The 27,898-nt window shown below is 34.4% G+C and overlaps 5 protein-coding genes across 17 annotated transcripts; 3 read left to right on the top strand and 2 right to left on the bottom strand.

Annotated features, from left to right (window-relative positions):
* Positions 1-167: 167 nt before the first annotated feature.
* LOC103496920 (translocase of chloroplast 90, chloroplastic) lies at positions 168-4,842 on the top strand. Its single transcript, XM_008458962.3, has 3 exons — positions 168-482; positions 1,813-1,953; positions 2,237-4,842. Exons 2-3 carry the CDS (start codon positions 1,818-1,820, stop codon positions 4,471-4,473), a joined length of 2,373 nt encoding a protein of 790 aa, XP_008457184.2. The 5' UTR covers positions 168-482; positions 1,813-1,817; the 3' UTR covers positions 4,474-4,842.
* Positions 4,843-5,437: 595 nt separating this feature from the next.
* LOC103496911 (synaptotagmin-5-like) lies at positions 5,438-10,876 on the bottom strand. Its single transcript, XM_051084826.1, has 12 exons — positions 10,266-10,876; positions 10,099-10,151; positions 9,886-10,006; positions 9,166-9,290; positions 8,219-8,320; positions 8,056-8,130; positions 7,851-7,930; positions 7,586-7,736; positions 7,232-7,462; positions 6,548-6,844; positions 6,287-6,400; positions 5,438-5,940 (listed from the first exon to the last, which is right to left on the bottom strand). The coding sequence occupies exons 1-12, from the start codon at positions 10,471-10,473 to the stop codon at positions 5,794-5,796; spliced, it is 1,704 nt and encodes a 567-aa protein (XP_050940783.1). The 5' UTR covers positions 10,474-10,876; the 3' UTR covers positions 5,438-5,793.
* Positions 10,877-14,091: 3,215 nt separating this feature from the next.
* Positions 14,092-19,656, top strand: LOC103496902 (putative chloride channel-like protein CLC-g). The gene is made up of 7 exons (XM_008458943.3): positions 14,092-14,534; positions 14,719-14,919; positions 16,270-16,447; positions 16,721-16,983; positions 17,663-17,932; positions 18,024-19,158; positions 19,376-19,656. The coding sequence occupies exons 1-7, from the start codon at positions 14,395-14,397 to the stop codon at positions 19,508-19,510; spliced, it is 2,322 nt and encodes a 773-aa protein (XP_008457165.1). The 5' UTR covers positions 14,092-14,394; the 3' UTR covers positions 19,511-19,656.
* Positions 19,657-21,696: 2,040 nt separating this feature from the next.
* On the bottom strand, positions 21,697-26,207 carry LOC103496883 (uncharacterized). 13 transcript variants are annotated; one of them, XR_007821017.1, is made up of 10 exons: positions 25,703-25,995; positions 25,479-25,605; positions 25,056-25,169; positions 24,700-24,898; positions 24,558-24,603; positions 24,338-24,413; positions 23,964-24,204; positions 22,676-23,616; positions 22,279-22,339; positions 21,697-21,981 (listed from the first exon to the last, which is right to left on the bottom strand). XR_007821017.1 is itself a non-coding variant. In XM_008458917.3 (8 exons), exons 1-7 carry the CDS (start codon positions 25,757-25,759, stop codon positions 23,969-23,971), a joined length of 855 nt encoding a protein of 284 aa, XP_008457139.2. In that variant the 5' UTR covers positions 25,760-26,207; the 3' UTR covers positions 21,697-22,339; positions 23,964-23,968. The 13 variants fall into 13 exon arrangements, 3 of the variants coding, with proteins under 3 accessions (XP_008457139.2, XP_008457155.2, XP_050940782.1); XR_007821018.1 differs by having other exon boundaries at positions 21,697-21,968; XR_007821014.1 differs by having other exon boundaries at positions 23,424-23,616.
* LOC103496875 (probable glycosyltransferase At3g42180) lies at positions 22,699-23,810 on the top strand. The gene is made up of 2 exons (XM_008458910.3): positions 22,699-23,062; positions 23,148-23,810. Exons 1-2 carry the CDS (start codon positions 22,712-22,714, stop codon positions 23,808-23,810), a joined length of 1,014 nt encoding a protein of 337 aa, XP_008457132.3. The 5' UTR covers positions 22,699-22,711.
* Positions 26,208-27,898: the final 1,691 nt, after the last annotated feature.

Raw genomic sequence — 27,898 nt, 5'->3', positions numbered from 1 at the left:
TACTCTCCCACGCATGTATCACAAATCATCTCAACCACATAAAAGCGAACTCATCTGGTCCGTTAAATACTAAAAAGGTTTTGCCACGTTTCGCATTTGAACTTACACTATCATGGTCCTTACCGCAGCTTATAATTGACCAGGTTGTCCTCTTTGTGCTTTGGGTTTCATTTCAGTTTCCGTTTTTCCAAATTGTGTTTCTGTCTTATCCCTTTTCTCTCGCCTTAGCCCTCGCCCAAATTTTTCCTTTGTCTTCACCGTACACGTCAATCGGAATCGGAATCGGAATCGGAATCGGAATCTCAATCGGGGACATTTCTTCGTTGGTTTCCGATGCGAAGTTTTGCAATTGGGATGTGAGCGTAATCTTGGTTCGATTTTGGCTTGGTTCTTGGAGAAGTTAAGTTGATGCTATTGCTTTGTCCCAGGATTTTTTTTTTTGTTCAATTCCGGTTCATTTCAGTGGAGGCTTCTTGTTTGAGGTGAGAATTTATCTATTTCTTTTACAGTTTAGCTTAATTTTTTTTTTCGGTTCTTGTTTTCATGCGTTCAATGGAGTTATCTGGTGGGTGGTGAGTATTTAGTTTAGTTGAACTGGATTGTGGTTTTTGTTTAGGATATGCTTTATTTTGTTGTTTGAGCTTGGAAGTGCGAAGAAAGAATGAGGATTTGTGGCGATGGTTAGAGAAATGCATGTATATGGGGAAATGCTGAGTTGTCTACGTTGAGTTCTTAGTGATTCTTGGTGTCATATTGCCTCATGATGCCTTGGATTATTGGGTTGGATTTTGTTTGATAGATTACAAGATTCTTAGGATTGGAGGTGATAATTATGGATGTAAAGAAACAGAACTCGTCTATTTAAGAGAAGTGGAGATAATATGTAATTGGTTTATTTGGATTACACCTTGTGAACTCTCTCGCATCATTTCTTAGTTGTAGTAGGGAAATGATTCGATGATTTCTAAGGGAACTCGGAAGCGCTGGAAAAGGGTGCTTGTAGTTTTGAACTTGATTGAAAGAAATGTGAATGTTCTCGGCCTTCAAGGTGGATGGACTTGTGGAATAGGTTGAAGGAAAAACCTGAATGTTACATCCTTTCCGGCCAATGTGAAGAAGAAATGGGTACTAAGGCACATGATCTTATTGATTTAAATTCCTTATGGATGCCGGTTGAGGAGTTGATGGATAGGAATTTTTATTACTGGGGATAAGGTGGAATAGGAATCTTTATATGTATTTTATTTGGTGCAGAGGATATTTGTTGGGAATATGTGGCATTCATTTTTGCTCGTTCCCTGGTTTTTTAGCAAAGAATAGTAGCCTTATAGCTAGGAAAAGGTGATACCAATTACCACATAACAGTTGCTGTATTGTTTCTGTTATGTTTGTGAATGATCTTCTCGTCAGTGCTCGGCAGCCAAATTTCTCTTGAACTATTCTAACAATAAGAGCGCTTTCCATTCAGTTATAACAAAAAGAGCACCCTGTAATGTTTGAGAACATACTTGAAGTAGGAGAATCGAATCATCATCAAGTTTGGCCTATGTAAATGTCCTTTCATCGTCCAAGTCATTCTCACTTCTCAGTGTTTGACAATTGGTCTTGCCCTTATCTGACATCAGCAGTGCTTTACAAGTTGGATCTTACAAAGGGAACCTACAATTTTATGCAAATAAATTTATAATATTTTTCTTCCCATTTGATGGACTTAGGGGGTGCAATCATGAACCATGGTGTTTTCAATTACTATTACTGTAGGAAATTTAGAAATTGAAGCGTTTTTGTTCATACCTTTTTAAAATTTTGCAGGAAAAATGAAGGGTGTTAGAGACTGGTTGTTTTCTCAATTAGTATCCAAGTCTGTGGTTTCATCAAGACCATTACTGGGGAGTGACAGTTTCTTTGGTGAGGAAAATAAAGAGCACATGGATGAAAACCAAGATGATGAAGGTACATATCGTTAATGCTAATTCTGATTTATTTTAGATTCATAATTATCTTTCCTTTGCTGATGACACATATTTTAAGAAGTTTTTATAGTTTGATCGGTTTACTTATTCAATAGGACATCTCTTCTCTTTTCAAGAATGCTGACACATTAAAATTTTCATTGTTGCTCTAAATTTTATTGAGCTATGTTCTACTATTGAAGAGTGTAAACTTGTTTTATAAACAATTTCTGGCTGTTTTCAAACTTTGCTAATTCTATAATTTTATCATGTACCTTTTGCAGTTGCACAAGCAACCGATATTGTAGCTCCAACTCCCCTTCATACATCAGACTCTGGTGGGAATTTGGAGAATCAAGATGATTTGTCCGTGGCACAGGTTGGAGGAGACTCATCCCAATCTCAACATGGCTCGAACAGGGTAAAGATGGACATGTTGACAAAGATTGAGGACCTCCAAGTTCAGTTCTTTCGACTTCTCCTGAGAATTGGGCAGACACAGAACAATTTGCTAGTGGAAAAAGTTTTGTATCGAATACATCTAGCAACTTTGATACAGGTAGGGGTATCTGATCTTAAAAGAGTTAACCTTGAAAGGATCAAAGCCAGAGCAAAAGCAGCTGAACAAGAAGCAGTTGGGATACCAGAGTTAAACTTCACATTTAGGATACTTGTACTGGGTAAAACAGGAGTTGGTAAGAGTGCTACCATAAATTCCCTCTTTGATCAAGCAAAAACTCCAACTGATGCATTTCATCCTGCAACTGATCATATCCATGAGATCGTAGGGACAATTAACGGGATAAAAGTATCCATCATCGATACTCCTGGTCTTTCACAATTGTCCTCAGGAAATATGCGGAGAAATAAGAAAATTATGTTTTCTGTGAAGAGATATATAAGAAAATCCCCACCAGATATTGTTTTGTACTTTGATCGCCTTGACCTTGTAAACAAGCATCATGGTGATTATCTTTTGATGAAGCTAATAAATGAGGTCTTTGGTTCTGCAATTTGGTTCAACACCATCCTAGTCTTGACTCATTGTTCCTCAGCTCTTCCTGAAGGACCTGATGGATATCCTGTCTCCTTCGAATCATATGTGGCCCATTGCTCAGATGTTTTGCAGCAAAATATACATCAGGCGTTGTCTGACTCAAAACTTGACAATCCCATCCTTTTGGTTGAGAACCATCCTCAGTGTAGGAAAAATATTATGGGGGAAAAAGTTCTTCCAAACGGACAGGTCTGGAGATCACATTTCTTGTTGTTGTGCATTTGTACTAAAGTTCTTGGCAGCATCAATACACTATTGAAATTTCAAAATTGCATTGAGCTGGGGCCATCAGCTATTTCCCGGCTGCCTTCACTTCCCCACTTACTCTCATCTTTTTTACGGCACCAAAGTATGTCAAATTCATTGAGTGTGGATAATGATTTTGAAGCTATTCTACTCAACGACAATGACGAAGATGACTATGACGATCTACCTTCTATTCGCATTCTGACAAAATCCCAATTTGAGAAATTGTCTAACTCTCTGAAGAAGGAATACCTGGATGAGCTGGATTACAGGGAAACTCTATATTTAAAGAAACAGTTAAGAGAAGAGTATCGAAAGAGGAAGGAGATCAAGCTTTTAAAAGATAAAGACTTAGTACACAATGATAGTAACAGCGACTTGCAGACAATGCCGGAGGCAGATGCTGTTCTGCTTCCAGATATGGCCGTTCCCCCAACTTTTGACTCAGATTGTCCTGTTCACAGATACCGTTGTATTGCAGTAGATGATCAGTGGATTGTGAGACCTGTTCTTGACCCACAAGGATGGGATCACGATGTAGGCTTTGACGGGATAAACCTAGAAACAGCGATGAAGATGAACAAAAATGTTTTTACCACAGTCACTGGACAGGTGAGCAAGGATAAGAATGTATTTAACATTCAATCTGAGTGTGCTGCTTCTTACATGGATTCTAGGGGATCTTCTTATACTTTAGGTCTTGATGTTCAATCTGCCGGTACAGATAAGATGTACACAGTTCATAGCAATGCAAAGTTGGGGAGCATTAAACACAACCTTCCTGGGATTGGAGTTTCTGTAACATCTTTCAAGAAAAATTGCTATTACGGAGCAAAGCTGGAAGATACCATATCTTTAGGTAAGAGAGTGAAGTTTGTAGTCAATGGCGGTCGTATAGAAGGAGCAGGGCAAATGGCATATGGTGGGAGCATAGAAGCTAATTTAAGAGGTAGAGACTACCCAGTGAGGAATGACCATCTCAGGGTAACAATGACAGTTCTCTCTTTTGACAAGGAAACGATCCTTGGCGGGAACATAGAGTCTGATTTTCGACTTAGCCGAAGCATGAGACTGTCAGTTAACGCCAACTTAAATACTCGTAAAATGGGTCAGATCTGCATAAAAGCAAGTAGCTGTGAGCACTTGCAGATTGCTCTGGTTTCTGTTTTTACAATCTTGAGAGCCCTTATGCGTAGAAAGGAAATTGAAACATCGTAGTTTCTAATGAATCTATGGCATTCTGAACTCAAAGATGAGACTACTCTGCAGTCTAGACCAATGAGATGTTTTTAAAGACCACACATGATTAATCGTCTTCGTGCTTGTACTCTATTTGCTTTCCCAGAGAAGCATACTGCTGATTGGTAGCAGAGATAGGTGTCTTTGCCTAAAGAGTTCTGAGGAATGTTTATTGGTGATGTTGGCCAGAGATATGTGTACGCTTGGGGGAAATTTTGAGTTATAATTGTACAGCGATAGATAAGGTTAGCCTTTGTTCTTAAAACCTCCTGAATAAATTACAATTTTTGTATTTATTGAACTTCTCCTTTTTTTTCTTTTTAATAATCTTCTTAAAACTTCCTTTTATCTTGCCATTTTGCTAGCCTTGTATTGTACTCTTATGAATCCTGATTATAGGTCCGATAATTGATCTCTAATTGGAAATATAGTATATAATATCTTAATTAACTAAACTCTGTTTTAGTTTTTTTTGCAATAGCTCCGAATTAATCCGAGCAAGAGAAGTACTAATTTGTTTTTAATATTAAAAAGATATTTTCTTTCATAAATAAATTAACGCTCTAAACAGATTTGTGGGGCGAATAAAATATATATTATTAATCTTTCATGGATTATTAAATTTTGTATAATTAATTGTAAATTTTGTTGGCTCTTCTATCAAATTTAGGTATACATAAACGTAAGCTACTGTTTATTTATCAAGAATACTCTTACCGTTCAAAAAAGCTTAGAACCATATAAGACCTTTTTTTTAACACGAGTCAAACCAAGATTTAAATAGAACTTGCTATATTGTTAACAATCTAGAATAAGATATATATATCCATATATTTTTAATAATAAACCTTTTTCGTGGGTAACCGTTGGTGATTCAAAAACACCCACGACTTAGGATGAAAGATAAGGTCAATTAAGATATGGTCGGTAAAATTGAAACATAGATTCATAAAGAATGAGATATTTTAACTAAGACAAATATAATAAGTACATATATAAACGTTTCAGAATTTGCAGCCAAACAGGCTTTCTTTCATATTCTCCCAAAAAAAAAAATCACACTTTTAAGGAATTGAAAGTAAATGGCATTTCCTTCATTTGCTCTGCTCGTAAAATCCCTCTCTTCATATTTGAGTGGTCTGTGCATAGTTCCAAAGTGATATGGAACAATTATATCTACAATCTTCAGGTCGTTTCTCTCACAGATAAAAGATGTGAGACTTCATTATTCATCTCGTCTGCTTAGAAAAGTAGGTGTTGTACAACCCTCAACTTACTGGTTTACAGTTCTGAAAATTGTTAGGTATCGCGGTAGATTGGTTGGGGCATCCACTTGAGATGTAAATTTAACCTCCCCGACTTGGCTCCATCGAGTTCAAACGATTCCTTGTATTCCCCTTCTAATATTACTCTTGTAAGTGTCAAAATGCATCTTCCCATATAATCCTGGTTGATCCAATAAATCGGTTAGAATCGTATTATATTTATTACTGAGACAAGGTTGCTCATTTTATGTTCTAACATTGTTGATAGGAGTAGAAAAAGAAAAGGTAAGTTTTATGAGAAACTTCCACAGCTCTAGAGAGACTGGAAACCAGCTTTAAGAAATATCAATTTGAGAGCAACTTAGTGAATAAGGCACCAATGATCATAAACATATTAAAAGCATTTTTATAGGATTACGTCTTAGGCAAGGAATGGAGTTGTTTAACCATGAGGCCACAATGTAAGGAGTTGATAATCTATGAGATTGATAAGAAAAATAGCCGATCATAATAGAGTAATGCCTCACCTTTCCAAAAGTGTCATGATCCCAAACTTCAACAATAAGCATATCATGCAATCCATCTTCAACAACAAAGTCAAAAGTTTGATTCCATATGGGATTTAAGCACTCATTCACAACCTGAAAAGTGAAACTAAGGATTAAAGAAAAAGAAGAGGCAACTTTAAGTTCAAGATCACATAGGGAGAAAAAAATTGTCAAAATTGTTGCTTTTAAATCTATATGTTTGAAAACAAAGGATCTTAATTTTAGGTAAAGGAGTATTACCCTTGTTTTGTTCTTCATTCCTGATTTTTTCATGGTGAGTACAACATATGGGTCAGACTTCCCAACAAGATCTGTTGCAGGCAAGTCTTCTGCAGATATTACCGTGACAGAAAGTACTCCTCTAATAATAACCTCTTTCCTCTTCTGTGTGACAGCTTGTTCGCTTTCGGTAGCTTCCGTTCCATTTGCCCGATTCTTTAGTACACTCTCCAAGGAAGTCATTCTAAAATCAGAGGCAAATGGATTTGTAAAGCCATTCTCCATACCGAAAGGACAGTAAAGGAGCTCCAAGTGCACCTAATACAGACGTTCAACAGAAAATCATAAAAGGAAGGCACATATCATATAAAGAACAAGACGTCTTCTTGGCAGAACAAAGGGACTGGTTTGGCTCATTTAGATCTACACTCAAGTATTTTGAGTGGGAAAATGACAGTCGAAAGTCTTAATTTAATTGTTTCCCATCAACAACTAAAGGTTAGGGTTTTGCCGCTTTTTTCTATACTTGAAAAACTAGACAGTGAGAACAAAACCAAAATGATAGTGTTGATGGGAAATAGTTCAGGGTTCCAGAAACTAATTCTATTTTATTCTACATACATGCAGTAAACAACTTTTCCTAAGCAGATTGATGGTTTATTTATTTTTCGTGCCGAGGGTAGGGGGGATTTATAGTGTAGTCACCTGCCCCCTGTTTTTATTATCTCTGATAACCTCCAGATCTTTAACCAGCTTCAACCACACATCCTTCACCTTACCAGGTTGAAGTTCGCTTAACCGAATCTGAGCACATCCTATAAGCTCAGAAGCCTGAAGTCCTTCATCATCATAAACCTTCACGACCAAATGTTGTGTGGACTCATCTTCAACAACGAACTCAAAGTGTTCATTCCAAACTGGATTCAAGTCATTGTTCTACAAAAGATACACTTTTAGCTTACATCACGTCCAATAGGGAAAAAAGAGGATGAAGCAGTAGAGGAGTAAAATAACTCCCAATTATTTATCCCAAAATATAAATAAAAAGAAAAGGCTTACAATTATTTTGCTGGTTTTCATCCGATCACGGAGAGGACGTATGTACAATTCAGCATAGGGATCTGATTTTCCAATCACATCTTTATTCGTTAACTCTTTAGCCTGCACAAGTTTCACCTCCAGTATCCCAACAGGCTTCAATTCCAGGTCACTGAAACAATAAAAGTTAAACAACAAATTAAAAAAAATGCAAGTCTCCTGCAGTGAGCAAAAGCCACAAGACAGCCTCGTGATTAGTTTGCACATTTCTCAAGGTCATACATACCTGTAATCTCCAGGTATTATAGGGATAACTTTCCTAACAGGCCATGTAATAGAATCTTCAACAGCATCTCGAATTGTTCCCTGTGTTAACATAAAAGCCTCATTGTCAAATCTAATTTGAAACTCGATGCTACATAAGCACAATAACATTCACAAAGGAAAATAAAATAGTGATTAGTGAATATAATGACGAATAATGATCACACCTCAAGAGCACTGTAAAGCCCAGGTATTGCTGATATGTCCCCACCAATAACTTTGAGCGTAAAGTCCAACTTTTTCTGTTAAGATATCGTTAATATTTCATCATATTAGCTACTTGTTCATAAGGAATTTCCCCTTGTGTATCAGTCGAAATTTATGGGATACCTTCTGTCGCAAAGAAAAACAAACAGCACCAAAGCATGGAAATTCGTCAACCAAAGGCTTAAATATCAACCTGAAAACGCCTGTGAATCCAAGGTTTTTTACCTGAACAGATAAATATTAAATGTAAATATATTATTTCACGGAACGAAATAAGTGGTTTTTACATATGTCACTGTCCTGTCCAAAAGGCAAACAAGTCAGTATAAACAAAATTACTGCAAATGAGACTCTTCATTCCCCAATTTCTATATAGTTCCTTGTATCATCATGATAGGCCCAAACACGATCATAGAAATTGTCTGGTCACTAAGCCAAAAGATTCTCCTTGGAAATAACGCTAAATTGGTGCAAGTATTTAAAAGTGACGTTATTTTCTGAGTTTCTCAATGCGTCTACCATTACATACCTTTATTATTCTCCCACTTAAACGCCCAACTTTTATGAAGTTTTTTTGCTAAAAGAGCTTTCCTGTGAGGATCTTGTCTATTTGTGAATGTGAATATGTCTTAAAATACAAATTTCAGACAATTATATAATTCTTGAAGAGACGTTTGGGGCAAGGAGTGAAATAGTGAACTGCAGGAAGTCATGAAGTTTGGTGAACTCTTGGGAACCACAGAATAAGGAGATAGTAAGTTATAAAATTGATGTTTTTTGCAAACTCCAAGGTGTGGAGTTCACAAGTCTACTCACCTAAACTCCTTAGGACAAACACCTCCAAGCTTTAATTTTTTACAAAACATAATGGGAAGAAGAGTCCATCCATCAATCACTTCATTAATTGTTCATCCAAAAGAAGCTATCGAGTTCAATTTGATAGATAAGTTATGTAGATAGAGAACCAAGATCTGATATGATCAATTGCATAATTTCAGAATGGGAATTGAAAATGGTAACCAATTTTTTGTGAAAAAAAATGAGGGTGAAAGATGATTGGCTCAAAATACCTGCACTGGTAGTGCAACACCCAGTCTAGTCTTTATATCAAGGATTATACTTTGATTACCATCCCACTGCATTTCCATCTCCATGGTTATTCCATCAGTTCCTCCATCTTCAATTATAGAAATCCCTGCCAATAGAATAGGACAGTTAGAACTTCAGATAAACTTTAGAACAGATTGCTCATAAACTTAGTTTCTGATAAGTTGATAACATAACTAGGAAGGAAAGATGGAAATAAGAGACACTCGTTAATTTCAAACAACAGCTAACTTTTGTATTCAATAATTGAGGTAGACATGTTCTTGCCCACCCCACTCATTTCATAGGAAGGATTTCTCTGCCTAAAGACAGTTTAGGGAGAGAACAGGTGTTTTAAGTTATCAAACTTCTGAAGTTAGGAACTAGGATAGGGTCTTTTTAAACTTCCCTAGCCCTTAACACCATGTGGCGGGACTTCGCTTAAGAAGTGCAACAATGGAAGTAGAAACATAAAATGCCAAGATCACTTTGAATGGTTTAGCTTTAAGTTATGACTTATACCATTCCAACAATAATATAAAAAACTTAAATACCAGATCCTGTTTAAACTCTGCTGTTTAAATGAAATGGAAGTGTATTACGATACTGGAAGCAACCTAATGAAGAGAAAATCATGCAGAACAAGAGATATCCAAGTCTACAAACTGCAAATCATCAACCCATCCTCCCCAAGTTGCACAAACCTGTGAATTGTGGAGCCACAGTGCCAAGTGTGAATCTGGAAAACTTGAGCGATGACAATATGATAGGCCTGTATTGTTCAAGAACAGGCTCCACAGAAGCTTTTATCAGATCAGAAGCTGCCTATTGCACAAAATTCAGCAAGGTAAAAAAAGAGACCAACATATCAAGAACAAACTCCAGAGGCCAGAATAATAAACAAAAACAAAATCTACCTCATTAACATATGGCCAAATCTTGGTAAGATGCTGATTCAACCAAGTCAGCTGCAAGATAGAACAACAGAACCAATGTCAATCCACTACGAACAGGAAAAATTTGAGTTTAACTTCATCCATAAGTGAAACATGAGAAGAAGGAAAAGTATGAAGAAAACTCAACTTTTGTCTCTGGGAAAAGACGACCCAAGAGGGATAGTACTGAGGGGGCAAGAGCTTTCTAGAGTCTTCCACTGTCATTCTAGCAAAAGCAGCGATTGTCGCAGCAAGATCGGCCCGTCGCTTCGACCGGGCATTCTCGGACTTCACAAAACCGACGACAAGACCTAGCCCCACAAACAAACCTAGCACAAGACCTAGCACAAAGGCCATTTGAGCTTACTCTGAGCGAGTTTCAGTTGATTTTGAGACAAAATCTTTGATGGGGTTTAAAGAAATTGGGGGAAAAGGAAGACAAAGAAGCAAAAACCCAGAAAAGTACACATAAATTACAGATAGGAAGAGGGAAGTTAGGAGAGAATTGAAGAGCTGGGAAGATTAGTGCGAGAGGGAAGATAAATGTTCTAGCATTTTAGCTGTCGTCGATGAAATCGAGCTGAAATTGGACGGCTATATTGCAAATTTAAGTGTACTTTGTCGCTATTCCGGTAGCCGATGAAACCGTGTTGCCGACACGAAATCGTCGGGTTTGGATCTTTTTCTCTCTCTCTCTTAGGCAAATCAGTTTGAATAAATGGTGGGTTTTCAGCCTTTTGTTAACAAGAACACAAAAAAAAATCAATGAATTTCAAAAGGGTACGATGGACGAACAAATAAAAATGCTTACTTTTTAAGATAAGGAGAAAAAAATTGATCTTGCCAATGCTAAATGCTAAATGCTAATAGTTGAATCATGGTTTAATGATATATAGTTAATCAAGCTATTAAACAGGAACATAGAAGCTCAAATACTTAAGAAAATATTGGACCAGATAAGTCAACATTATTTTTATAAAAAAAAACCAACTATATTGCTTTTGATTGACTTTATATTAACTAAACTAATATAAGGTAAAACTTGTTCGATCCTATTGATGGTTAATATTAGAAGACATTATTTAGTGGAGAAACTATTCAAAGAAGTTATCACAATATGGTTGACAATTTTGCACATGATACAACGTAAAATATTTTGATTTTGTATTTAATGCTTATTAAGAAAGCATGTAGATTTTCGAATCTACGTCCAAGGATTGTTAAAAAACAATAATATTAGGTCACTTTTATTGAGTATTTTTTTAAAAACGATGAGAAAGAAGATAAAGTTATGGTTAGCAACACACTAGACCTCTTTTGGGTTGAAAAGAAATGATCGAACAATTCTTTGACAATTTCTTAAATCTATAACAATGAGATATGAAACATTTTTCTCTTCACGTTAATGTTGTTTTTTTTGTTCAATTTGGTTAATATTCTAATAAGCTCTTATAAAAGTAAAATTCATAGCTTAAACTACAATAATATACTTAAAGTTTAAGAGTATCAATTTTCTAATATAAAACATGATGAAGATTTACAAAGTGATCTTCATTTTGTGTAAATGGAAGTAGATGCACTTGAAAAAACCTCAACTCTGAGAGAACTATTTTATAAGTAAAAAGTAACTATTTCACACAATTGCAATTACACTCTTAATCTTTCATTAAAAACAATTAAATCCCTAAACATTTAATAGTGTTAAAATTAGTCCCTTAAACTTATAACGATTGTGAAAACTAGATCAGTAAATAATAAATTTTGAACTATTAACTTATACAATGAATACAATTTGTACAATTATATAAGTTTTAGAGTACAATTTTACCATTTGAATAAGTTTGAAGATTTTTGAAAGTTAGGTTTTAATTTTTTTTTTTATTAAATTATTACATAATGATTACTCTTATTGCATTGGTTGTGACTTTGCAAAAATCAATGACTATGTAACAATAAATGAACAAATAGAAACTCATAAATAATGTTAATTACTTGGGTATAATTAACATATTTATAACAACACAATTAGAGTTACATCATAGATTAAATCTCTATAAATTATGTATTAAATACAAACATTGTTAAAAGAGAAATTGACCATACACTCACTATTTTATATTATATTTAAAAACATTTTCAAAATAAAATCTACTAACATGTAGTCTAAGTTTAGTTACTACCTTAATTCTACTAACTCCATTTTGTTATAAATATTTTATAATTATCATTGTAAATTTATGAAAATGTTAGTATGAATGTATCTTTCTACTTCAGATAATTAATTTAAAAAAGTATTAATTATTTTAAATAACAAAATTATTGAAAATATTTTTAAAGAAAGTAAAATGTCATTATCTATGAGTTTTCTATCACTGTTGACATTATCCTTAAAAAAAAAAGCTAACAAATAGTCTATATATATATTAAATCATTAATGTATATATAGGTTGAATTAATGGATTTATCATCCATTTTCTTACCTCTCTCTACAATTATTTTCTGACTTTACATTTTTTTTTTAATTTTTTGGTAGGGAAGTGTAATGATAAAAATGCTTTTTTTTTTTTCTTTTTTTTTCCCATGTCTTTTCATTAAAAAAAAAATTGCTTTTTAGTTTTTACGTTGCATCATTTTCCAAAATAGGTTGGCCATTAATTGTGGACAAAGTTTGTCAAATAACCCAAAGAAAAAACTCATTGCTTTCCCTTCCTTCACCTACCCTAAGTTTTTATTTTCTTTCTTAATATTGTTCCATTACTCAACCGATACTCGGATCCTTTTGTAGGTTTTAGTATCCTTTAGACTTAGTCTTGTAAAGTAATGATACAAAACACTTCTTTTTTGATAAATCTTCTTCAAGTTCATGTTTTTTATATAATACACACGTACGTACATATATATAAACTTTAATACGAAGAAGTTAGTCAAGTTGTATAAATGTCAAAATGGAATAAATTTAGGGGATGTTGGATTTTTTAATTTAGAAAAAAAAAGTGTAGTATATGAATAAAAATTGTACTCTTGAATGAATTGGGGATTGAGATGAAGTTGAAGAATCAAATATGGATAGATAAAGAGAAAGATGCCAAAATGGAATGAACCATCTAAGACCAATACACAACAACTTTTAACCTAAAACTAAAAATAATATATATGAATGGTTTTTGTTGGGATATAGACATAGAGGAAAAGACAAAGGATCAATGTATAGTAAATTGGCAAATGTCTGTTCTTTTTTCTTCTTCTTTCATTTCTTGTTGCATTGTTATTGGATGAGATTGAAATAAAAATGGTTGGTCGTTTTACGGAAATGTGGATAATCATGACCTTTAATACCGATATTTATAATTATAAATGTATGAAATTACGAATGACTGAAATTTTCGAAGTATACTTTAAAAGATCTAGACAAAAACTTTTTTTTATTAAGCTGATTAGTTACAAATTTATTATAACAAATTTCTTTAGATTTAGAAGTTCCAAATCCAAACGAATCTAAAAAAGAAAATCTAGTCTAAGACTAAAGGGATAATCTTGTGTAAAAATATGAACTTTCGGATCTAACCAAAATAAAATATATCTTTCAAATCTAATTTTAAGAAAAAAGATATAACATTTATGAAACAAATCTAATTTTATTGAAAATATTGAAACTTCCCAACATTTAATATTAGTGCTTCAAATTAATGAATGATAATAGTGAAAATTATAATGGTAAAAACAAACTGTTTGAAGCTTAAAATTGTGAACTTTTTAGGTTAAAGATAACATTTTTCTCAAAAAATAAATCCATTAGTTTGAAATTTTAAGTCATACGAAGTTCTAAATTAAAGGTTATAATTTTCCTTTGATTATTATTTATTTCTTTTTGAAGGACTAAAGAGTCCTAATGAGTCAAGGATTTGGTTATTTAAGCCAAAACTTCATCTGCAAATATTAAATACTCAACCATTTGTTTTCTTTATTCAGAAAAATATGTTTTTTTAGAAATTTTTATCATCTGGCTGTTTCATCTTGAAATCACAAAACGAGGGAACTAGGAAATTTGAGAATTTTTTTTGTTCATGACTCAGAAAGCTGTCAAGCTTTTATCTATTCTCCATTGAAACGAGTAAGACAAGACAGATAGGGAAAAGGGTACGTTACGTTTAATGAAATAGATACAAAAAAATCTTCCTCCAATCAACCAATTGCGAGACCGATTTTTCACAGTGTCAGAGAAGAAAACAAGACCCTTCTGAAAGAAAAAAAAGGACATTATAAAGAGGAAAGTTGTCGATGGCACTTGCCGATTCATCCAATGGCGATGAAGAATCCATCATCACTCCCTTGCTTGCTCAGAAATCGCTTGCCAATTCTTCCTCACAGGTTGCTATTGTTGGAGCTAATGTTTGCCCCATTGAGAGCCTTGATTACGAGTGAGTTTGAGTTTTCTTCTTTTCCCCTCTTTTGGGTTGTGAATTCAAATGGTTTTGATGAGGATTGAGCTTGGTTGGTTTCCTGTTGATTATTTGGCTTATGGGGTTTTTGTTTCTCAGGGTTCTTGAGTATGTTATTGATGTGGGGTTTTGTTAAAACTTCATGTTGGCTTGTTTGTTTTAGGATTTTTGATAATGAGTGCTTCATGCAAGATTGGAGGAGTCGTGGGGATTTCCAGATATTTCAATACTTGGTTATGAAGTGGCTTTCATGCTTCTTGATTGGTTTGATTATGGGTCTTGTTGGATTTTTTAATAACCTGGCGGTGGAGAATATTGCAGGGAAGAAGTTTGTGGTCACTTCGAATATGATGCTCGAGGGCAGGTACTCACTTCACTTTTCTTCTTCTTGTGTGCTTCTGTTGCTTAAAATCTTTGCAATATTTTCTATTTGTTTTAGTGGAATTTGGCTCAAATAGAAATATGGTTGATGTTACTAGGAAATGTGTGTCTTGGTCTTCCAGTAGTCATCTCAGGGGAACAAATGTTTCAAAAGCTATTGGGGCTTACAACTTGAGGCAAAATTCTAAGTTTTAGTCTCGAGACATACGCCTTCGTTGAAGCATAAAGAGGCTTATGCCTCTCATAGAAGAAGCATGCATTTCTGCATTTGTGAAAACAATGGAGACTTAAAATTGTGCTTCGTTTAATGATTAGAAAAATAATTGTGATTTTCCTACTTCCTAGCTTAAGATATGAGGTGTGACAACTTGAATTAGGACTACTTTTTTTTTTTTTTTTAATTTATTTTGGATAGAAATAACAATTTCATTGAGAAAAAAATAAAAGAATACAAGGACATACAAAAAAGATCACACCAAAACACCCAGACTAAAAGAGGGTCCAACCGAGTAAAATGTTACCAATGGAATAGTTGCAAAAAGTCTTTGAAATATAAGTCCGAAGGGAGACGTGAAATCTAATCAAAGACCAAACCTTTGTTTGATCCTTTTCCCTACCACAAAACACCTGATCGTTCCTTTCCCCCCACCACAAAATAGCACACACCCATGCAAGTCATAAAGCCTCCTTCTCTCTAAAGGGCAGATGGAGGAGGAACTCCTCAATTATCGTCGCACGAACTAACACCCAACTCCTACAAAAAAAAAGCTTCACCACAGCCTGCGGATACTGGCAATCCCAAAAAAGATGATCAAGGTCTTCCTCCATCTTTTGACAAGGCATGCAACAAAAAGGCCCAACAAGCGAACAAGGACTACTTTTATTGTTATGACCTTAAAAACATCAGAGGCAAAATATTTTAGTATAAAGCAATCCTATTAATGATAATAGTACTAGTAATGATGATAAAGATATTCTTTTAGAATTTTTGATTAAGTGAATTATGGGGATGAATTTTCTTTTTGCACTTTAATAAGGCAGTCATATGACTCATATTTGCAGGACTTGGTCGTACCAATTTAGAATTTTAAAAATGTTTTTTAGTCACTCATTGCCTCTTTAAGAAGAAAAGCCTCAAAGCCGCCTTTACTATTTTTTGCATGGGAATTTAGTTGTTTGAATTCCTCACCCAAACATTCTTGTAGTCAAAGAAATTTAGCCAACAAATATGCATGTTATCTGGCTTAAGCTCTGAGTTTTGAAAGAAAAACTGTGTTAAAGGGAAGCCAAACATTTTTCCTAGATATTGATGGAAATCTGAAAGTTTTTTCAGGTATGGGATGGCTTTTCTTGTTTTCTCTGTTTCCAATTTAGTTCTCACCCTATTCGCATCTGTCATTACGGCATTGATCTGTCCCCAAGCAGCTGGCTCAGGTATACCAGAAGTAAAGGCTTATCTGAATGGCGTGGATGCCCCTGGAATACTATCGCCTCGGACGCTGTTAGTGAAGGTGAAAAAATTCCTTATACATTCTTTCTTGAGTTTAAGGAATATAATTAATTGCTCTGTGCTGCCTCTCAATTTCACTCCAACTCTTGTTAAAACTGGATGCTTGGTTTGAGGATATTTTTTGTGACTAACCTCGTAATGTTGAGGCCTTAAAACTGCAGCCGACTTGTTAAATGGTTTGGATTTCGAGAGCTTTAAATACCGTAGTCTTGCCTGCTATGAACGATCCTTCCTTTTGAAGCTGGAGTCTCATGAAACATTGGTTTGATTGCAGATCGTTGGCAGCATTTCTATTGTGTCATCATCGATGATTGTTGGAAAAGCTGGGCCTATGGTACATACAGGGGCATGCGTTGCATCCTTGGTAGGTCAGGGGGGTTTCAAAATATTTGGCTCAACATGGAGATGGCTATACCTTCTCAAGAATGATCGAGATAGGCGGGATCTTGTAACATGTGGAGCTGCTGCTGGAATAGCTGCTTCTTTTCGTGCTCCTGTTGGTGGTGTGTTATTTGCTTTTGAAGAGATGGCATCCTGGTATGTATAAAGGCTGACCATTTTTTCTCGATCCCTTTTCCATGCTCCTTCAATGGACATCTTTTCAGTTTATTTTTTATGCATGTTATGTATGATCATGACCCCTTCTCTATGTCAAAAAGGCTTGTTTTATCTTGGAATAACTCAACAATTTTGCATTTTCTCTAATAATGTTAACGTTTGATTATGATAAGGACACAACCTCTTAAGATCTTGGAATGTTGGGAGATACCTTTCAAGTTCTTAGGTTCAATTCCAAAGTAGAAACTTTTATTATTTGAAAATCCTTGGTGTCTCCGGAGCTTGCTTTTGGGGAGCCTATCCTCACAAGAAATTAGTGAGGGTACACTAAGAGGATAAACAAAAGAAGCCGAAGGGTTATCTAAAAAAGAAATGAAAAACCATATCCTTTGTAGATTTGAAATTTCTATAGCATTGGATCTTCTTAATTTTCAATCTTTTGACCCTAAAATGATGTACAACTTTCTTCAGAACATTTGCAAAATATGGAAGAAGTTGTAGCCATGAGCTGCATAAATTGTTCTTTTTCAAGTCCGTTATCTGACATTGTTATCCATTTCTTTATAGTGATTTAAATTGCACGCATTCTATATATTAGGAGCTGCAAATTCTGTGTTAGCATATTTGATTGACCTCCATGGGTTGATTATTGTCACAGGTGGAGAAGTGCTCTTCTGTGGCGATCGTTTTTCACAACGGCTGTAGTTGCTGTGGTACTACGCTCACTGATTGACATGTGTTTAAATGGATTATGTGGATTATTTGGTAAAGGGGGACTTATAATATTTGATACCTACTCAGACTTTCCTACATATCACCTTGAAGATCTACCTCCTGTGCTTGTTCTTGCTTTTATTGGAGGCATACTTGGAAGCTTATATAATTTTCTTTTGAACAAATTTCTTCGCATTTATAATTTCATACACGAGTGAGTTCCCTTTCTCTTGTCGTTTCAAGTTTCAATTATTTGGAAATGAAGCGAAATGCTTCATTCTCATTGTGAACATTTTTCTCTCCAGGAAAGGTATTATTTACAAAATTTTACTGGCTTGCACGGTCTCAATTTTCACATCCTTCCTTCTTTTTGGATTACCATGGTTCGCGTCGTGCCAACCTTGCCCATCAAGTGCTCGAGAAATTTGTCCTACCATAGGTCGATCTGGTAACTTCAAGAAGTTTCAGTGTGCTCCTGATCACTACAATGATCTTGCAAGTCTCATATTTAACACCAATGATGATGCCATAAAAAATCTCTTTAGCAAGGACACGGACTCCGAGTTCCAGTTGTCATCAATGCTCACATTTTTTGTTACCTGTTTTTCCTTGAGCATTCTAAGTTATGGGACAGTTGCTCCTGTTGGCTTGTTTGTCCCTGTTATTGTGACTGGAGCTTCTTATGGTCGTTTCGTCGGAATGGTTGTCGGTCCACACACGAACCTAAGCCATGGCTTCTTTGCCATATTAGGCGCTGCTTCATTTCTCGGGGGGACGATGAGGACAACAGTTTCTCTCTGTGTTATTATGCTTGAATTGACCAATAATTTGTTGTTGTTGCCTTTAATAATGTTGGTTCTTCTTATTTCCAAGACCGTAGCTGATGCTTTCAACAGTAATATATATAACTTGATCATGAAAGCGAAAGGATTTCCTTATCTAGAAGGCCATGTTGAGCCATACATGAGGCAGCTCAAAGTTGCTGATGTATTAACGAGTCCACTTCAATTATTGAATGGCATTGAGAAGGTTTGCAATGTAGTAAACGTTCTCCGTATGACGAGCCATCATGGATTTCCCATCATTGACGAACCTCCTTTCTCCGAATTCCCTATTTTATATGGTCTAGTTCTCAGAACCCACCTTATCATGTTGTTAAAGAAGAAAGCTTTCTTGTCCGTTCCAATACCAGGATCGGAAATACAAGATCCTTGTAAGCTATTCTCAGCTGATGATTTCGCAAAGATGGGTTCGGGTTATGTTGAAAGGATTGAAGATGTACAATTGACTGATGAAGAGATGGAGATGTTCATTGATCTACATCCGTTTGCTAATCCTTCACCTTGTACTGTCTTGGAGACCACGTCACTTGCAAAGGCTCTTGAAATTTTTCGAGAAACTGGTTTAAGACACATGTTGGTGATACCCAAGGTCCCTGGGGTGAGTAAATTACTTGTAACTTTTCCAATCTGATAAAGTACGAATACAAAATTGCTTTATTTGGCTGTAGTCCCTCATCTTCAACTTGAAATTTTCTAGATATATTAAGAGGATGTCAACATCTTTATTTCTCTGTTTTGAAAGTTTTGGTTTTTGGAAAAGATTTTCTATTCAGATGAACTTTTATGTCAATGCTAACTTGTCTGCCTTATCGCAGAGATCGCCCGTGGTTGGTGTATTGACTCGGCATGACTTTATGCCAGATTACATTCTCAGTTTGCATCCAATGCTGGAGAAAAGCAGATGGAAAAGGTTAAGAATCAAATTTCACCTGAAGAAAAAATTCTTCTAGTGCAGTAGTATAGACATATAGAAAAAAAGACAACTGTTTAGAACATCCAAACATAGGAAAATTGAGTAGAAATCTCCAATGTTCCATATTTTGGATTTTGAATGTTTATATTGAAAATCTGACGAATAACTTTGTTTTTGGTTAAATGTTAAATTTAGTCCTATTGTATGGAGAAAGTTAGAATTTAGTTCCAATAATTTTAAAAGTCAAAATTTATTTTTTATGATTTGAAAATACCTAAAAAATAGTTCATATGGTTATAATAATTGCTTATTTGACTAAGACATTCTAAAAAAGTCGAGGCATTTCAAATTATTTGTAGAAACCGACAAAGTCAAGAAAAACCTTTGAAATTATTTCGATATTGGACCTTGGACGTATAATAGTTCCGAATCAAATTTCTTGTTTGTCTCAGGGTAGCTTGCTCCAGTTCCCCAACGAAACTTTTGTTATTGGATTAACCATATAAACTTCACATGTTTCTAGCGGTTCACATGACATCATCGAATGATACAAGTCTTGAATAAGAATCTACAACGCGCTAAATTAGTCCCAGAAACCTTAGGATTAAATTGCAAACTTTTTTTAAACCATGGACCAAATTTACAATCTAACTCGTTCTTTTTTTTGTTTCTTGTATGGGAGATATGTGCATATAGCTGCTAAAGGTGGTCCAATTTGACCAATATTTACTGAGAGATGAAGATGTAATATAGAGTTGTGGCATGGTATTTCAATTGAAGTGTCTGTTTTCAACTGTCACTTATGGGTATTCCCTGCTTGATCCATGTTACCTTTCTTTTTCACCTTTTTTTTTCCTCTTTCAAAGAGCTCTTTTATTTCTTGTTAATATTTGTAATGAATATTTCTTTTGTTTCTGGTTAATAATTATACTACCTAAGGATCTGCCCAATAGGTTGTACAACTATGTCCTTGAGTTCTACGAGGATATAAGGTTATTTTAGGTGTCAAACAATATGTCGATTGGTCATTTATTGAATAAATGAGACTAAAGTGTCCAATGAGTTAATTAGTTCAAATGATAATTATTGCAAATCACTTAGGGATGTTTGGAGCGAGAAGTTCGTTATTATAATCTTAGATTAGTATAGTTGGATTAAAATAGTCCGTGTTTGGGGTAGAAATTTTTCTTAAAAACGATGAATGTAAAATAGTAAAAACTGTAGCAAATGGGGGTTTTGAAATACGGTTTACTGTAATTAATTGAAAACTTTTAAATAGTATTTACCTTTAACTATTATAGTCTTATATAATTCTAGTCCCAAACAGCCCTTATTGACTCTCGAAGTTTTTATAGTTATCGGTTTGGAGTTTAGTGTCACTTCCAAAAAAGGATGTGACCACAAACAAGATTAATGTTATAGTGAATCTATGCATCTCATATAAACAAGTGACTTGTGACGTCCACAATAATAATAAAAAGAATGTACTTTTTTTTTTCAGTATAGCAGAAGAGGTTTCTAGTTAGAAATGGAGTGAATTTTGATTCCAATTTCTTAACTCACAAATCCAATTATTAATTAGTTTATTTGTGAAAAATATCAATGAAAAACTAAGCATAGTTTGATGAAAAAAAAACCATATTTATAAAAAGGTTCAATTTCCAAAGACAATAATATTCAATAGCATTGTAACCTCTCTCCTTAGAATTTTGGTGGATCTCTACACATTGCTTGAAGTCCAATTAAAGTTGGGGGCAATATCAAGAAGTTTGTGATCCAAGATCCTAACTTTCAGTTCCACTTGAAGGAAATCTTTAAGATTATTATCATTATTAATCATTATTTCATAATTGAGTTTAAAGAAAGTCATTTAGTTAATCAATTTTCTCCCAGAGAGGGAAACTGTCTCTTTTTTTTTTTTCTTAATTTAATAGACTTCACTTTTAACTCAATAATCCGTATTTATATATTAATTCTTAAACGTAAAAGTGAAGTAAATAAGATAGTCCAATAATTTTTTATACCTCCATGATGATATATAATTTAACATGAAACTATATTCGTATCTTCCACCCTTGCATAAACAAAACGCACAACTAGATAATCGTAAATTTATAAATTACATTAAACCAAGGTTTTAAATCTAAGAACTCAAGAAAATTATAATTAAGGTACCGGTGTCTACAAGCATCACTTTTTCCAAGCAACGTTTGCACCATAGTATTCAACAAAATGCATTAATTAATAACTCTTTTGAATTCAATTACATCGATTTTGGAGGAACAATGACGAAATTCAAACCTTTTTCTACTGGCAATCTCTTCAGTTTCTCTTTCATTTAGCACTTAAAAAGGAAAAAAAGCTAAGAGAAAGAGCTTGAAAGGAAGAGTTTGGCCATGGCAAGCTTCAGCTGCCGTCTCTATTGCTTGCTACTGCCAACAAGTCTTCTTCTTCTTTTTTACCTTCAGTTTTTTTCTGTTCCACCATTGTTGGACCTGTCACAAGCAACTAAAGCTTTTCCATTAGCTTCTTCTATCTTTCCCATAAACTCCATGAGAGAAGGCAACAAACCCATGAAAGCTATAATCATCAGAGTAAGAATGGACAAAAAAAGGCTCTCCTTTCTTTCTTTAGTGTTTTTGCTGTAGTCAAATTTTCTTTTTTTCAGTTTTCATTTTGAGGTTTATGGAGCAGAAGAAGAAGATGAATTTGAAGATGATTGAAGCAAGCTTGGCTGAAGCTCGAGCGTCCATCCGAAAGGCAGTTCTGTGGAAAAACTTCACATCAGAGAAGAAAGAAACTTACATTCCCAGAGGCCCCATTTACAGAAATCCTTATGCTTTTCATCAGTTGAGTTTTCCTTTACCTACAGAAAATGGAAAAAGGAACAAACATTAAAAATATTAAATAACATTTGAGTTATTACTATTAATAAATATTTGGCTAGAGGGACAATTGCAAATATAGCAATCCAACTCAGTATTTTAAGAGATATCACATTGAAAAAGAATTGCAAATATAACAAAAATTACGTCTAGTTCTCTAAGTCTATCGGTAATGGACCATATCACTAGTAGAAACCTATCAGTGATAGAGGTTACAACTGATAGATTTTGCTATAGTTGCAATTCTTTAAAATTTCTTCTGTACACTTAATTAGCAATAATCCAAAAGAAAAGTCATTTCCCACCAATATGCTTACAGTATATCCAAAATGTTATGCAGAAGCCACATAGAAATGGTCAAGAGGTTCAAGGTATGGAGTTATAGAGAAGGAGAACAGCCTCTGTTCCATGACGGTCCATTGAATAGCATATATGCCATTGAAGGCCAATTTATAGATGAGTTAGATTGCAGCAAGAGTCCTTTTAGAGCCAGCCATCCTGATCAAGCTCATGTATTTCTTCTTCCCTTGAGTATCACCAACATCATTCATTTCATTTATAGGCCAATCACTTCTCCTACTGACTACAGCCGTGATCGGATGCACCGTGTGACAACTGATTACATTCGAGTTGTTGCCAACAGGTATCCATATTGGAACCGAAGCAATGGTGCTGATCATTTTGTGGTTTCATGCCATGATTGGGTAAGAATTAAGATTCTACAAGTTATCAAATCTTTGTTTCTTCTTTTTCTAACGCTTCCTCCTAACTTCTAACGGTGATTTCAAGGCACCAGAAATCTCAGATGCCAACCCCCAACTGTTCAAGAACTTCATCAGGGTAGTGTGCAATGCGAACATCACAGAAGGCTTTCGTCCCAACATAGATATTCCACTCCCAGAAATCAACATCCACCCTGGAACGTTAGGGCCACCGGACTTAGGCCAGCCACCAGAACGCCGCCCAATTCTAGCTTTCTTCGCTGGAGGAGCTCATGGATACATCAGGAAGATTTTGATCAAGCATTGGAAGGAAAAGGACAATGAAGTTCAAGTTCATGAATACCTTCCTAAGACCCAAAATTACACCAAATTGATTGGAGAAAGCAAGTTTTGTCTCTGCCCTAGTGGCTATGAAGTGGCAAGCCCGAGGGTGGTGGAAGCCATCTATGGCGGTTGTGTTCCAGTGATCATTTCTGATAACTATTCGTTACCATTCAGCGATGTTCTAGATTGGAGTCGGTTTTCAGTGGAGATACCTGTTCAAAGAATACCAGAAATAAAAACAATCTTGAAAGCTATCTCAGAAGAGAAGTATTTGAAGATGTACAAAGGAGTGATCAAAGTAAAGAGGCATTTCAAGATAAATAGGCCTGCAAAGCCATTTGATGTAATGCACATGCTGCTTCATTCACTGTGGCTTAGAAGGCTTAACTTTGGCCTTCCTCATTGAAAACAACTCTGAATTGCGAAATAAGGGTGTGTGATTGAGGGTTTCATCTCTCTTTTCAATCTCATGTGACTTCAGCTAGCTAAATGTCATAACAAGACAATTTGGCAGTTCAAAAAGCCCACTTGCTATAGTTAAAGGATTAGGACTCTGTACCTTGTTTAAACATCAGTTAGCATTCTTTCGAGTTCCTTATCAAAATTTACATCGGTGTGATCTTCAAGTAACTGCTGATCTGCCTCGACTGGAATAAGCTGTTGGTCGAGTCCGGTTTGTTCATAAAAAACTCCTCTCTGAACGTTCCAGTCCTCAGCAATCTTTTCAACCGTATCTCCAATCAATTTCTCATCTTCTGCTATGTGCTTTATGTCCTGAACATCCACTATCTTACTTGCTTCTTTAGAAATAAATTATGTACCAAAACACAAAAGACAGAAACAAGTGGGTAAAAGTAGTCAGATAAACAGTAATAGAAAAATATGATTACCACAAATGTCACAAAGACAACAGGTTGGAAAGAACGAAGTTACCATATAATGCAAGTTTCTTGGCCTCTGAATAATCTGTTGACATCTTTGTTAATAAATTTGAACCAACTTCCATCCCCTACATTTTCAAGAGTGAAGAAGATTTCAAGAAATGGCTAGATAAACAGTTGATAATAACATGGAACTCTTTTGATGTACAAAGTTCCAAGAGTTCATATTGCAAGTTAAAAAGGTACTAAAATATAAGTTACCTTTTACTTACCAAGTCCATATGGATATAATTTTCAATTGGAGTATCATTAAACAACCTACATCAAAGATAACGATTAAGAAAGCTATAAAGATATCATAACAAACACAACATATATCTAGAATAAAAAGAACTGTTTGTTTCTCGAACATACTTATTATAGGCTACTTGAACGCGAGCATTTTGCAATTCTGTTAGTTGATTCACCGTTTCCAAAGCAGCACTCTCATTCATGTCCACAGATCCAAAGAGAAACATGTTCTTTTCTAACATTCTTTTCACCACAAAAGATACCACTTTTACATTATTTTCTTTTGCATCAACAACAAGTTCCTTCAGTTTCTTCAACTCTCCTATAAAAGTGGAAACGTCGTAAAATAACCAAACAAGAACAAGTAAAGATGAAATCAAGAGATGTCCACCAAACAGACTGAGGGAAACTCGCATATCTATCAGATAATTATTAAAGAAATAAAATGCTTTTATATTAAAAACTTTGAAGACTCATACCAATAGACAGGTAGATTTTGTAAGGGGGTCTAAAGGGCTGTGTCTCATAAAGGCAGTAAAGGCAATAAAGGCCACCTAATCTGTGTGGCAAAGAAGCAGCACTGCGCATGTGACCTGTAAAAAGAAGTAATAAAATTCTTCTTAATTCCACAAACAAGAAGCCAGCACCAGCTTTGTTCATCATAATTCAGAAGAAGTATCAAGTTGCCAAGAAATTAATGCATGAACGACCAAGTTTATCATGGGAGACCTTACTAATTGATTGGGAATAAATTGATTGCATACAGAAGTATTGAAATTCTTCTCAACTCCACAAACAAGACAAACAAGAAGCTAGCACCAGCTTTGTTCATCATAATTCATAAGAAATATCAAAATTGCCAAGAATTTAATGCAAAAATGAATGCAAGAGAGAGATCCTACTGATTGATTGGGCAAAGATTGATTGCATAAAGAAGGCCAAGTTGGTAGAAGGAGCAGCCTCAAATATGTAAGTGAATTTTCTTCCAATCCATACTTTCTTCATATCACCAAAAGATGTGAATCCACACTGTAAACCACCAAACATCATCAGGGGTTAAAATTTCAAAATTTAACAAATCTTTTTAATATGGAAGTTGTAACAAACATGATAACTTCAGAACTACCTCTGCAAATTCATTGATCAACTCATCAATATCAAGCCTGAATGGAGAGAGATCCATTGCATCCACAAATTTCTGAGTATTATGTGAGTTAGTAAAAGAACATCACCTCAATGCATAGTAATTGGAAATCCTTCCATGGGGATGGTTGGGGGATTTTTTTGGAATAGCCGATTCTGCTACCCAAAAAAAATATAATAATAATAATAATTTCGTCGACTTTAGTCTCTAAACTTTCATTGAGCGAAGAATCTAGGTTAGCTCTCAGTTGCCCACTCCGCGGTAGTGTGATTTGACTTCTGTATTCCCTTTCAATCTTTTTCGTAGTTTTACGAGGTCAAAGTCAACTCTCGGGGAGAGGGACGAAGTGACTCGACCTCGCGGCCTAACCTTCGTCAAAAAACTCTGGGGTTACCTTCTTCAATGAATGGGGAATCTTCCATCTATGAGAAAGGCCCCACCGGAGAGTTTTAGGAGGGAGGTCTTCGGACAACGAATAAAAATTGGAAGTTTCCTTCCGTCTTTCCTAGGGCTCGACTGAATCAATGAATAAAGAATTAGATTTTGAATTTGAGAGCCTAGGGTGATAATAAGGCTTGAATCAAGAAAGCGAAACGTAAAATTATTTTAATCTACTTAGTTTCAATAAATATCACAGCTAGTTTTTTTTATTCCTAATAATAATCTTCACGAAAAAGTAGGAAAATTATTTTAAATGACAACTTCCAAAAATATTTACCACGATCATGTTCCCTATATTTTGTAACTATTTTGCTATATCGGTTAAAATCCTACAAAGTAATATTTTTTCTAAAAAAATCAATAATAATTGAGTTTGTAAACGTAATCATTGAGTTTTCTATTTCTAAAAATTGTGCTTGTTTCTTTCCTAATGATTTCCATATTTCCTACGTAGACAACAAAATTCTAAACCAATTTACAAAAACAAAAAATAATTTTAAAAAAGAATGTTTCGAAATATACGAGAATGAACTACTTCCTTACTAATATAACAAAATTTTACTTAAAGAAAAAAACAAGCTTTATTCCAAAACGCTAGTGAAAAAAATAACAACCATGTACCCTAACTTAAACAGATCAGAATACGCACCTTGGATGGGGTGGGGAGAGTACAACGAGATGGGCGGTGGCGGAGGTGACGGCGATCGCGAATGAAGCGAGGAGAGGACACAATTCAGAGGAGAGGCTCGAAGCTCGAACTACGATAGGAGAGACGAAGGCGCGCTTCCGTTATATATATATATACAATAAAGCTAAACTCCAAAATAGTCCTCATATAATTAGAATTTATTTGATAACATTTTCTATATAAAACACTAAAGAGCTTTTTCAAAAATATAAAAATTTGACGAAACTATTTACTTTTCATAAAATAAATACTTAGAACGAAATATTATTACACTTAAATTTTTAAATGACTTATAATATGAGAAATTATTGTAATAATAAAAAAATTAAAACTATTTATAAAATATATAAATAAAAAAAAGTAAAATGATGAATGAATTTTATTATATTTTCGTAAATATTTTAATGTTCTTTTAACTTTCTCGACTAAATTTATAATTTAACCTCCTAATAAAGAATATATTATTGTTTTATATTTTGAATATACTTTTTTCTTAGTTTTTTAAAATTTCAAATAACAAAAAAGTAAAAAGTTCTCAAAAAGAAAAAATGCCACAAATTTTCTTTTAGTTTATGAAATTTTAAAATATTACATTCACTGTTTTGTACAAATTTTTAGACTTTTTGGACTACTCCAAAAATTAATGATGAGAAAAATTAAATATTTACAAATAATGGTTAGTTTCAAATATGGAAAAATGGATAATAATATTTACAAATATAATAAAAATTTTAGAATCTATCGGTGATAAATTTAACAGAAATCATCTATGATTGATAGTTTCTAAAATTTTACATATTTATAAATATTTTCAACTGTTTTGTTATTTAAAATTAATTTTCGATTATCTTAATGTGAGTGTGTATTTTTTTTCGAATTGAATTGAACCTAAAAAATTTCAATGAGCAAGCCAAACTAAATATTCCACGTACAAAAAAACTAACCATTCAAGTTAAATTGTTTGATTACCAAGTTATTTAAATACCATAACCATGATGTTAGGTTAGCCTTTTCAATGTGCCCACGGCTCAGAGAACAACTCAAGCTCA

Source organism: Cucumis melo, chromosome 5 (assembly GCF_025177605.1).
Source record: "Cucumis melo cultivar AY chromosome 5, USDA_Cmelo_AY_1.0, whole genome shotgun sequence".
Classification (NCBI taxonomy): Eukaryota; Viridiplantae; Streptophyta; class Magnoliopsida; order Cucurbitales; family Cucurbitaceae; genus Cucumis; species Cucumis melo.
Note: the sequence above shows the minus strand (reverse complement) of the source record. Positions and strands in the feature narration are given on the sequence as shown.